Source organism: Artemia sp. Qi Xiang Cuo, chromosome 5 (assembly GCF_049724085.1).
Source record: "Artemia sp. Qi Xiang Cuo chromosome 5, ASM4972408v1, whole genome shotgun sequence".
Classification (NCBI taxonomy): domain Eukaryota; kingdom Metazoa; phylum Arthropoda; class Branchiopoda; order Anostraca; family Artemiidae; genus Artemia; species Artemia sp. Qi Xiang Cuo.
The window spans coordinates 60280847-60293869 of NC_142798.1; the positions used below are offsets into that span (position 1 = coordinate 60280847).

At 37.5% G+C, this 13023-nt stretch overlaps 1 protein-coding gene across 1 annotated transcript in view; it reads left to right on the forward strand.

Moving 5' to 3' along the window:
* Positions 1–11192, forward strand: part of LOC148952337 (uncharacterized) — a 30415-nt gene extending 19223 nt beyond the window's left edge. Inside the window, exons 3-4 of the mRNA XM_089088936.1 lie at positions 8816–8981; positions 10787–11192. Coding sequence (XP_088945062.1) covers positions 8816–8981; positions 10787–10918 — 298 coding nt within the window. The 3' untranslated portion in view covers positions 10919–11192. The remainder of the gene's footprint in view (positions 1–8815; positions 8982–10786) is intronic.
* The last annotated feature ends 1831 nt before the right edge of the window (positions 11193–13023 follow it).

A 13023-nucleotide genomic window follows, 5' to 3' on the forward strand; every position in this document is an offset into this window, starting at 1 on the left:
TATAGAAGGCGATGTCGTAGAAACTTCCAAAAAGGCTCATTTGATTGGAAATTCAAAAAGCTAGTGCCCTTTTTAATAGTCGAAAGTGATTGGAGGGCAACTAGCCCCCCTCCCACGCCCATTATTCCCCCAAACACATCCAATCAAAATTTTGAGATAGCCATTTTGTTCAGCGTAGTTGATCTCAAGATAGAAAATATTTTTTTGAGGAAGACACTCCCCTACAACCCTCAAGGCAAGGGTTTTAAGTTATACCCTGGGGGCATATAAGGTTTTTATAGAAGGCGTTGTCGTAAAAACTTCAAAACAGGCTCATTCGATTGGAAATTAAAGGGCTGGTGCCCTTTTTAATAGTTGAAAATGATTAAAGGGCAACTAGCCCCCCCCCCCACGCCCATCAATCCCCCAAACACATCCAATCAAAATTTTGAGATAGGCATTTTTTTCAGCGTAGTTGATTTTCACATAGAAAACATGTTTTTGAGGATGAGAATCCCCCACTACCCTCAGGGCAAGGGTTTTAAGTTATGCCCTGGGGGCATATAAGGTTTTTATAGAAGGCGTTGTCACAGAAACTTCAAAAAAGGCTCATTCGATTTGAAATTCAAAGGGACAATGCCCTTTTTAATATTCGAAAGTGATTGGAGGGCAACTAGCACGCGCCCCCCTCCACGCCCATCATTCCCCCAAACACATAAAATCAAAATTTTTAGATAGCCATTTTGTTCAGCGTAGTTGATTTCCAGATATAAAATATTTTTTCGATGAGGACAATCACCCGAAACCCTCAGGGCAAGGGTTGTAAGTTATGCCCTGGGAGCGTATAAGGTTTCTCAAGAAGGCGTCTTGGAAAATTCCAAAAAGTCTCATTAGATTTGAAATTCAAAGGGATAGTCCCCTCTCTAATAGTCGAAATTGATTGGAGGGCAACTAGCCCCCCCCTCCCCCACGCTAATCATTCCCCCAAACACATCCAATCAAAATTTTGAGATGGCCATTACGTTCAGCATAGTTGATTTCCAGATAGAAAATATATATTTTTAGGAGGACAATCCCCCTCAACCCTCAGGGCAAGGGTTTTAAGTTAATCCCTTGGGGCATATAAGGTTTTTAAAGAAGGCGTTGGTGAAAAAATCAGGTTTGATTTTTCAGAGGCATGTAAATTAAGCTGTCCTATAGCAAAGGCCATAAGGCTTCAATGTTTTATTATTATTAATTTTAAAAAAACCCTTCATAAAAATAAGTTTTCTAAGAAGAGTAAAGAGCCATATTGAGCTCAGGACCAGCAGAAATTAATTCCTATTATAGTTAATACTCAGAAAGACCAGAAATTACTGTTAAAGAATAAACAAATCCTCGAACGAACAGAAATTAAAATTAACTATCTTACAAACGTAAAGATAACCGGTGTAAACATAAATAAATGAATAAATCTTATATAGCTTCAATATTTTTTATTAATTTCCCCCCAGAGCTGCTTTATATGCAAGGGTTAAAAATACCATTTTGTTAAAAATAGTTGAGAGGTTAAGTAACAGAACTCTGGCGTCGACAAAACACCCTGCGGCCCGGGGGCAGGAAGGGATTCTCGTATAAACCTCAGAGATGGCTCATTTGATTGAAAAATGGAAGCTCTAGTCCAGCTCTTAAGAGTCAAAATTGATCGAAGGGCAAATAACCCCCCCACACACACACACGCCCTTTTTCCCCACCCCGTCCTTTGAACTAATTCTGTTTATACCTGAAGGTCCACTGAGAGTTAAAATGTTTTGATATTAACACACACCTAATAGGCATCTGCTCTCCTCCCTAACAAGGAAAGAAACAGAGAGTGTAAGGCAGTGGCGGATCCAGGGGAGGGGACACTCCCCCACAACCCTCAAGGCAAGGGTTTTAAGTTATACCCTGGGGCATATAAGGTTTTTATAGAAGGCGGTGTCGTAGAAACTTCAAAACAAGCTCATTCGATTGGAAATTAAAGGGCTAGTGCCCTTTTTAATAGTCAAAAGTGATTGGAGTGCAATTAGCCCCCCCGCCCCCACGCCCCGCCTTTCCTCAAACACCATCCACTCAAAATTTTGAGATAGCCATTTTGTTCAGCGTAGTTGATTTCCAGATAGAAAATATATGTTTTAGGAGGACACTGCCCCACCACCCTCAGGGCAAGGGTTTTAAGTTATGCCCTGGTGGCATATAATGTTTTTATTGAAGGCACTGTCGTAGAAACTTCAAAAAAGGCTCATTCGATTGGAACTTCAAAAAGCTAGTGCCCTTTTTAATAGTTGAAAGTGATTAGAGGGCAACTAGCCCCCCCACGCCCATTATTCCCCCAACCCAAGCCCATCACCATGTGGAGTTAACCATTTTGTTCAGCGTAGTTGATTTCCAGATAGAAAATATCTTTTAGAGGAGGAAACACCCCCACAACTCTCAGGGCAAGGGTTTTAAGTTATGCCCTAGGGGCATATCAGGTTTTTATAGAAGGCGTTGTCGTAGAAACTTTAAAACAGGTTCAATCGATTGGAAATTAAAGGGCTAGTAACCTTTTTAATAGTCGAAAGTGATTGGAGTGTAACTAGCCCCCCCCCCTCCCCCCCACGCCCATCATTTCCCCAAACACATCCAATCAAAATTTTGAGATAGCCATTTTGTTCAGCGTAGTTGATTTCCAGATAGAAAATATATTTTTGAGTAGGACACTCCCCCACAACCCAAAGAGCAAGGGTTTTAAGTGATACCCTTGGGGTATATAAGGTTTTTATACAAGATGTTGTTCTAGAAACTTCAAAAAAGTCTCATTTGGTTGGAAATTCAAAAAACTAATGCCCTGTTTGATAGTCGAAAGTGATTGGAGGGCAAGTAGCCCCCTCTTCCACGCCCATAATTCCCCCAAACTCCTCCAATAAAAATTTTGAGAGTCATTTTGTTCAGCGTAGTTGATCTCCTGATAGACAACATATTTTTGAGGAGGACACTCCCCCACAACCCTCACGGCAAGGGTTTTAAGTTATACCCTGAGGGCATATAAGGTTTTTATAGAAGGCGTTGTCGTAAAAACTTCAAAACAGGCTCATTCGATTGGAAATTAAAGGGCTAGTTCCCTTTTTAATAGTCGAAATTGATTAGAGGGCAACTAGCCCCCCCCACGCCCATCATTCCCCCAAACACATCCAATCAAAATTTTGAGATAGCCATTTTGTTCAGCGTAGTTGATTTTCACATAGAAAACATGTTTTTGAGGAGGACAATCCCCCACAACCCTCAGGGCAAGGGTTTTAAGTTATGCCCTGGGGGCATATAAGGTTTTTATAGAAGGCGTTGTCACAGAAACTTCAAAAAAGGCTCATTCGATTTGAAATTCAAAGGGACAATGCCCTTTTTAATAGTCGAAAGTGATTGGAGGGCAACTAGCATGCCCCCCCCGCGCCCATCAGTCCCCCAAACACATGAAATCAAAATTGTTAGATAGTGATTTTGTTCTGCGTAGTTGATTTACACCTAGAAAATATATTTTTGTGGAGGTTAATCCCCCAAAACCCTCAGGGCAAGGGTTTTAAGTTATGCCCTGGGGGCTTATAAGGTTTTTATAGAAGGCGTTGTCGTAGAAACTTCAAAAAAGTCTCATTCGATTGAAAATTCAAAGGGATAGTCCCCTCTCTAATAGTCGAAATTGATTGGAGGGCAACTAGCCCCCCCCTCCCCCACGCTAATCATTCCCCCAAACACATCCAATCAAAATTTTGAGATGGCCATTACGTTCAGCATAGTTGATTTCCAGATAGAAAATATATTTTTGAGGAGGACAATCCCCCACAACCCTCAGGGCAAGGATTTTAAGTTAATCCCTGGGGGCATATAAGGTTTTTATAGAAGGCGTTGGTGAAAAAATCAGGTTTGATTTTTCAGAGGCTTGTAAATTAAGCTGTCTATAGCAAAGGCCATAAGGCTTTAATGTTTTATTATTATTAATTTTAAAAAAACCCTTCATAAAAATAAGTTTTCTAAGAAGAGTAAAGAGCCATATTGAGCTCAGGACCAGCAGAAATTAATTCCTATTATAGTTAAAACTCAAAAAGACCAGAAATTACTGTTAAAGAATAAACAAAACCTCGAACGAACAGAAATTAAAATTAACTATCTCACAAACGTAAAGATAACCGGTGTAAACATAAATAAATGAATAAATCTTATATAGCTTCAATATTTTTTATTAATTTCCCCCCAGAGCTGCTTTATATGCAAGGGTTAAAAATACCATTTTGTGAAAAATAGTTGAGAGGTTAAGTAACAAAACTCTGGCGTCGACAAAACCCCCCACGGCCCGGGGGCAGGAAGGGATTCTCGTAAAAACTTCAGAGAGGGCTCATTTGATTGGAAATTGGAAGCTCTAGTCCAGGTCTTAAGAGTCAAAATTGATCGAAGGGCAAATAACCCCCCACACGCCCTTTTTCCCCACCCCTTCCTTTGAACTAATTCTGTTTATATTCTAATTCTGTTTAACACACACTTATTAGGCATCAACTCTCCTCCCTAACAAAGAAAGACACAGAGAGTGTAAGGCAGTGGCGGATCCAGGGGAGGGGAAACTCCCCCACAACCCTCAGGGCAAGGGTTTTAAGTTATACCCTGGGGCATATAAGGTTTTTATAGAAGACGGTGTCGTAGAAACTTCAAAAAAGGCTCATTCGATTGGAATTTCAAAGGGCTAGTGCCCTTTTTAATAGTCGAAAGTGATTTGGGGACAACTAACCCCCCTCTCATGCCCACCTTTTCCCCAAACACATCCAATCAAAATTTTGAGACAGCCATTTTATTAAACGTAGTTTTAAGTTCTGGAAATTAGGTCTTTGAGGAGGACAACTCCCCCACAGTCCTCAGGGCAAGGGTTGTAATTTAAGGATTCTCCGAATCCTTCCCATTATTCCTTATGGAAGGGATGCTCGTATAAACTATAGAGAGGGCTCATTTGACTTAAAATTGAAAGTCCTTGTTCACTTTTTAAGAGTCAAAAGAGATTGGAGGGTAACTAGCCCCCCTCCTATCAGATAAAAATTTTGAGATAGACATTTTGTTAAAATAGTTCAAAGTTCTGATAAAAAAAAAACTCCGGTGTCGACACAACCCATCAGGGCCCAGGGGTAGGCGTTTAAAGTTATGCCCTGGGGCATAACTTATTAAGGGGGGCTTATAACTTATGGGAAGGGGTTTTGTATGTGAAGAACACATAGGAAATCTATTATAATTATCCAATTATAAGGGTAAAATACATACTCTGTGATAGATGCGAAATTGCTTTGGCACACAAAATCCTATTAAGGTCAATTCCAAACAGTCGTGATCCCTTTGTGTCAGCAAGTGAAATGGTCTAAACCCCCTTATTGGAGCTATTTTTTCAATCCATGCATTGTTGTCAATCGCTACAGTTATCAAGTTACCAACCTCAAACTTCCTCTTGGAATCAGATATCAGAAAAGAACAAAGTGAAAATCGCAAACAACTATAAATTGCTGAAAATACTTATTCCCAACCACCTAAATAGTGTAACAGAGGGGATAGAAAGCGATTTCCATGCCAGAGGGAAAGGTAAAGGGGGTGAAAAACAGAAATTAAAGTACTCGCACTTATTATCAATTTGAATTAAGACCGATCAGAAAAATCCTTCAAAAATGCAACTACAAACTAAGAAATCTTTACTTCTGCCGATAACAAGGAGGTTATCTGCATATACTAGATGCGAAGCATTACACGACCCGGAGAAATAAGTTGGAAATATATATCAAGGAGGTTATCAAGGTCATCCGATAACAAGGAGGTTATCTGCATGTGTTAGATGCAAAGCATTACACGACCCAGAGAAATAAGTTGGAGATATATTATAAGGAGGTTATCAAAGTTATCCGATAACAAGGAGGTGATCTGCATATGCTAGATGCAAAGCATTACACGACCCAGAGAAATAAGTTGTAAATATGTTATAAGGAGGTTATCAATCTTATCCGATAACATGGAGGTTATCTGCATATGCTAGATGCAAAGCATTACACGACCCAGGAGGTGATCTGCATATGCTAGATGCGAAGCATTACACGACCCAGAGAAATAAGTTGGAAATATGTTATAAGGAGGTTATCAAAGTTATCCAATAACAAGGAGGTTATCTGCATATGCTAGATGCGAAGCATTACACGACCCAGAGAAATAAGTTGGAAATATATTATAAGGAGGTTATCAAAGTTATCCGATAACAAGGAGGTTATCTGCATATGCTAGATGCGAAGCATTACACGACCCAGAGAAATAAGTTGGAAATATATTATTCATTACTCAGAGAAATGTATGATTAAAAAGAATAAGGTATTCAGTTAACAGATGCAGCAGCACTAAGTCTCATTTTACTTCACCTAGTAGTCAATGGTAAATATGGTTGATTTTCAACCATAGACGTATTAATATACAAAATTGTCTGACTTAAATGTATGTTTAACATAGTACATCTATATATTCATCCAGCTTTCTGTCTTTTTTGTGTTTGATTTTTGTAAACAAATCAAATCTGCTAACAAGGAATAAAAAAATAAAAAAAAACAGAAAGTTTTGTAAAAGGTCTATGCTCTAACTATTTTCTATGACTTGTTCTTATTGGTGCAAAACCCCTTGAACAAGGTGCATTTGTTTTCCTTTCGGTGCAAGGATATGCATTTGTTTGATGTATCCAATTACAAATGCGTCTGTAGAAAATTAAATAAAAAAAAAACAAGTTTTTTTTTACTGAAAGTAAGAAACAACATTAAAACTTAAAACGAACAGAAATTATTATGCATGTGAGGGGGTTTGCCCCCTCGTCAATACCTCGCTCTTTACGCTAAAGTTTGAATTTTTTTCCAATTCTTTAAGAATGACCCCAGAATCACAAAAGGCGTTTAATTAGAACAAATAGCTGTTTTGAAAGTACTAAACAAACTTTAGCGTATAGAGCCAGGTATTGAAGATGGAGTGAGCCCCCTCATATACGCAATGATTTCTGTCCGTTGTAAGTTTTAATATTGCTCCTTATTTTCAGTCGAAAATTTTTTTATTAGATTTCTGGTCGTTTTTTAAATAATGCTGGGAAGTCCGGTGCCCCTTTCACGGAAAATTCTCTTCCACCATGGAAAATTCATCCATGGAAAGATCCTCCCATGTAACCCCCGACCCCTGACCCCCCCCCCCCCAGCCCCCACCATCAGAAAAAGTCCCCCTGAAGATGTCTGTGTAAACGTCTTTGATTCGTCCTCAAAGACATGGTAACTTGATTTTTCGACTTTGCTGAACAAAATGGCTATCTCAAAATTTTGATCCGGCGGCTTTGGGAAACAATTGAGCGTGAGAGAGAGCCTAGTTGCCCACCAATTTTTTTGGTCACTTAAAAAGGCCAATAGAACTTTTAATTTCCGTTCGAATGAGCCCTCTCGCGACATTCTTGGACCACTGGGTCGATACGATTACCCCTAGGAAAAAAACGCTTTCGTGATCTTTCTTATGGCCAAAAAAAATACAAAATTCCGTATTTTTGCAGATAAGAGCTTAAAACCTCTACAGTAGGGTTCTCTGATAAAGCTGGATCTGTTGGTGTCATTTCCATTTAGATTCTATGACTTTTATGGTTTTTTTCCACTTTTTTCGAAAATAAGGCCAATTTTCTCAGGCTCGTAACTTTTGAATAGTAAGACTAAACTGAATGAAACTTATATATTTAAATTCAGCATAAAAAAATTTTCTTTTGATGTATCTATTGGTATCAAAATTCTTTTTTTAGAGTTACTATTGTAGTTACTATTGAGCCTGGTTGCTCCTTACTTGATCTAAAAAAAACAAAAAAAAACAGTAATCTCTAAATAAATCACAATATCGTGAAAGGTACAACGTGGTTTAAATTCAGAATTTAGTTAAAGTCACGAATTGAGTGTATCAGCATCAATATATCTTACAGTTCGTTACCGAACAGTTTGAAAAATTTCTTAGAATTTAATACGAAATCCCAAAGTGTTCGCTTCAGGTACAGAAAATCTCAATGGAAAAGATTTAAACTAAGGTACATGAAAATGTACATGGTCGTCAGTAGAATTCGTAATTCGGCTAATTTAACTCATTTCGTTTTCTTGACTGTAAGAAAGTCTGCATGCCCAAACTGAAAAGCAATCATTTTGAAATAATTGAAATTCTAAATCTTTACCACGTTTTGTAAGAACTCTGGACCTTACAAAAGCCTTGATTTTCCCCTCCTCTCCCAAACAGCTTTCTTAAACAAAGCATTCAGTTCATAAATTAAATCTTAAATTTACCAAAAACATTTGAACGGAGTATCCTTGTGTCATTATTCTAATTGTGTTCTATGCTTTAAGTGTTCAAAGGCAAGTTTTCGCCTAGTGTTTTTCATAGAATTCTAATCAACATATGTCTGTTAAATGTACTAAGTTACCAATGCTTCACTGGAAAAACGAATTACTTACAACTTATCATGAAATGGTATCTTCCCCGGGGATAAGAAAACGTCAATTAGAGAGATTTAAAAGAAGTTTTTTCCAAAAATGTATATGTTCGTCCTTTGAATTTTTAATTTTGCTTAGTTAAATATGTTCTCCTTTTTTTGCTTATTTCACCACACATTCCCATTATCTTCAACATCAAATATTTTTCTCTCTCTTGTTGTCTGCATATTTCTGTATCACATTTCTAGACATTGTGCGATATTAACAATTTAAGGCGGCAAAAACCTCTCTTGATTTCATTATTGAATTCAATATTTTTAAAATTTGATTTAAAAACAATTTTTTAGGCCTGTTGAACTTTTCACTAATCAGCCAGCTTACAGTCCGTACGGAGCACTAGGATACCGAGATTACGAGGAGAGTGAACCGATTCAACCTAGTATCAAGGCCCCTGCACCGGCAGAGGGAAGATTTCTCCTACAAAGAACAATCGTTTCAACTCACATAACTACCGTAAGTATCTATTAATTAAGGGAATTAGTTGTGGAATAAAGGGATTTGCTACAAAAAACAGGCAATCGATAGGAGCCAAATCCAGAAACTCCTTAAAACCCGGGACAATTTACGGACAACTGAGCTAGGACGGCATGGGCGTCGGAAAGGGGGGGGCAGGGGATCATGCCCCTCTTCCTGGAAATTTGGGGCTATAGAGTATTTATAACGAGACCGAAGGAAAGAGAGCAGAATAAGGAAAAACCATGGAAAAAATGTGTTTTGACCCGTTGTTGGCTGCCTGGCAATAGATTTTGACCCTTAATAAGGAAAATATATAAGTTTCTAATTTGTGTCTATGTTCTAATAAAGAGTCTAACTATTGATAACATTCAATCAAAGAATCAGCTCTTTATGGTGATCATAAATATGTATTTGTTTATTAGTAATTAGTACAGTTATTAGTACACAAGAAAGTCCGTATATTTATAGAAAACACAAGGAAAACAACACAAGGAACGAAACAGAGCAATTTCGGTAAAAATATGCCGTCAACTTTTCCTTGCATTGTAAGAGTACCCATGAGCTGATATATGAAGCCAGTGTAATCAGAAATAATTCTCCTGGACGGAATGCTGGGAATTTCTGTATTTTTCTCCTGAATGGATACGTTTTTTGTGTTTCATTATCGTTTTTTTTTTCAGGACTGGTTGTATTTATCTAGTTGTCACTTTGTTGGGCCGTCCTAAGGACGGCCAAACAATATGCTCGTCAGGGCAAGTTTTCGTTTTTTTAAATGGCTTTTTCACTCATAATAATAATTGAGTTTAATTTAACGTACAAGAAATTTCAGTGATAAAGATAAAAAATATACGTAAAATTATCACCGAAAAATTTTTGTATAACAAATTTATTTATTATCGAAAATAATCAAGGATTAACGGAATGTTTAACAGATTAAGCAAATAAGTATAGGGCGATAATTAACGGAATTGAATACGAATTTTGTAGAGTTTGGCTTCCTTTACGTCAGCTACAAAGCAAAGCTTCTGTTTGGACTATTGTTTCGCTGCAAACTCGATTCTCCTTCACATGCTAGTTAAATATAAAAAACGAGTTTGTTTTAACTGAAACTAAGCAGCGACATTAAAACCTAAAACGAACAGAAATTATTCCGTGTATGAAAGGGGCTGTCCCCCTCTTCAACGCCTCGCTCTTTACGCTAAAGTTTTTTATTGTTAAAAAAAAATAGAGTTGTGAGAAAGTCAAACTTTAGCGTAAAGAGCAAGGCGTTGAGGAGGGGATAGCCCCGTTCATATACAGATTAATTTCTATTCGTTTGTAGTTTTAACGTCCCTCCTTGCTTTCAGTTAAAGAAAACTTGTTTTTTTTATTTAAGTTTTGAGCATTTTTGAATTAATGCAGGTTTTGATTTTGGCTCACCGTACATGAATAATTAAAAAAAAAATTGCATATTAATTTTACTTTTATTTGGTTAAATGGCGTTCTCGAAAACAAAGGGAGGGTTTTGCCACACATTATTTAAGAAAGACTATTCTCTCTAACTCACAATTCTTAATCTGTTTTCTTTTCCATTATTGGTATCTCTTTTTTTCTTTGGATAGTTATTAGGTATTTTTTGGATTATTTTCTTGGTTGCTATTTTCACTGTCTAAGATACTCCCGCAGTTTCACCCCCCCCCCCCTCCCCCCCCCCGTTTTACTTAAGCTATGCTTCAGTAGCTATTTTTTTAACGTTTATTTGCTTTAAATGGTAGTTTTTCTATTATCAGATGTTATAAAAGTTACCAACCCTCTTTTTTCAGACTACACAGACACACACGGCAGGAAGAACAGTGACAAATATCCTCCCATGTATACCCTTGTCAGGGGTCAGCGGGTGTTTGTGCAACCCATCTGTCTACCCTGCAGCTTCCAGTACAGGCTCTGCAGCATAGTGATGCTGTAGACAGTGAAGGAAAAAACTTTAATTTATTTTATTTATTAATAATCTTACTTTTTAATTTTAGTAAATTTCTTAAAAGCTATTGCTATCCATAGTTTGCTATAGTTGGCACAGCTTATGCATGCAACTAGGTTAAAGTCTGTGTATTACAAAAGAAAATGCTTGAACTATGGCTGCTATGAAAATGGATTTTTTCGTGATCTATATACACAGACACGCTCAAAAAATGTACCATAAGCTGTTAAATAAACCTGTTTCTAAATTTATTTTGTTCTTTGTTTTTATGTTTGTTAGTTTAACGCCGGGGTTGTTATTATCCTAGGGAAACAGATATGAACTTTTTCAGTAGACATCTGTACATATATAAAAGATGAAATTATATTTCTCATAGTGTATTGTTCGTTGTTATAGAGCCAAACTCGCTTCTTATGTCAAATAAAGAAAAACACAAAATAATAAAAAAAAACAAAGAACAGCAAACAAACGTTAAAAGATAATTAACATGAAATATGTCATTTGTTTCATATATGATATGTTAAGGCTGAAAACAATGACAAAAATTGAAGTTACAGTCTTTGTTATACTCCCAAATCGAGTTTAAAGTTGGATCTCGGTCGCAGTTGTGATTCGGCTAGAATAGCTCTAATAGGTGTTTATGATGAGCCTAGAAAACAAAGGTCGCTTGACCTTCCAGCTGTAAATCAAAACACACATGTAGGCACGTACCCAGGATTTTCTTTTGGGTACGGAAAATAATGAAAAATGTTGGAAGAGGGAACACCATCACCTACTACTACCATTAACTCACCACAGCATCAAGCCGTCCGAGGTCAACACAGCTACTCACGCTCATCCTACATTTCAATCTAATCAGAGTTTTACACCCTCCCTGGAAGTCCCAATTCCTTTAAATCTTTCTTTATGACATCCTCCCACCCCAATCGTGGACGACCGGCTTTTTGTTTAGCCCTAGACGGTCGGCCGAAAAGGACAGTCTTCGGCAATCTGTCATCCTTCATCTGCAGAACGTGCCTTAGCCATCAACCTTTCTGCATTATAGCCCTAGAAAGCGGGATTGAACCCCACTTTTCGTACAGCCTACAGTTTGAAATACGGTCAGTCAGCCGGGTACCCAGAGCAATCCGAAGGCAATTTTTTAGGAAAACATCTAGCATATCTTCATCCGCTTTTTGGAGCACCCATGCTTCAGAACGATATTTGACCACTGTCATCTCTGTAGCTTCCAATATTCTATTCTTGGTTTGAAGACTTATCTTCCTATTCTTCCAAACTTTTTTTTAACTGTGAAAAAACACCCTGAGCCTTGGCTATTCTACTTTTAACATCTTCACTGCTCCCACCGTCTTTACTAATAATACTACCAAGATAAGTGAAGCTGCCCACCAGATCAATCTTTTCATTACCCAACGTCACCTTTTCATCTTCACTTATTCCTAGCCTTAATGACTTAGTCTTTCTAACATTAATTTTCAAACCAATACTAGCACCCTGAACTCGTAAAACCTCTAAAAGTTCATTCATTTTGCTCACACTTTCATCAAGGATACTTAAATCATCAGCATAATCTAAGTCAAGGAGAGTTTTTCCTCTCCATTTGACTCCGTGGTCTCCCATTGCCTTTCCTGAGCTCCTTAAGACAAAGTCCATTAAAATGATCCATATAAAGATAGAACACAACCCTGCTTAACTCCTGATTTAATACGAAACGGCAAAATGAAAAAAAATACGTAATAAAGTGAATAAGAAACGTACAGATATTAAAAAAGTTAGATTTTCTGGAGAACGCGGTCCCCATGGCGCCTCTGGGTATGTCCCAACACGCATAAATTAGTCTTCAGTCTACCAGATAGACAGAAATAAGGAAGGGCATTTTGGCTTTCAGTGATAACAGAAACGGTTAGTATGTATGTGGTAGTAGTTGCACGGGTTTAGGAATCAAATCTTGTTTTTCCGTGGAGCATTATTAAGTGTTTAATTCAAATCGACATTGATTTGCTTCATTGCAGAAAGACTTAAGAGGAGTTAATTACCCTTTATGGGGAGGGGGCAATTTTTTAACAGAAATATTTAATGTTA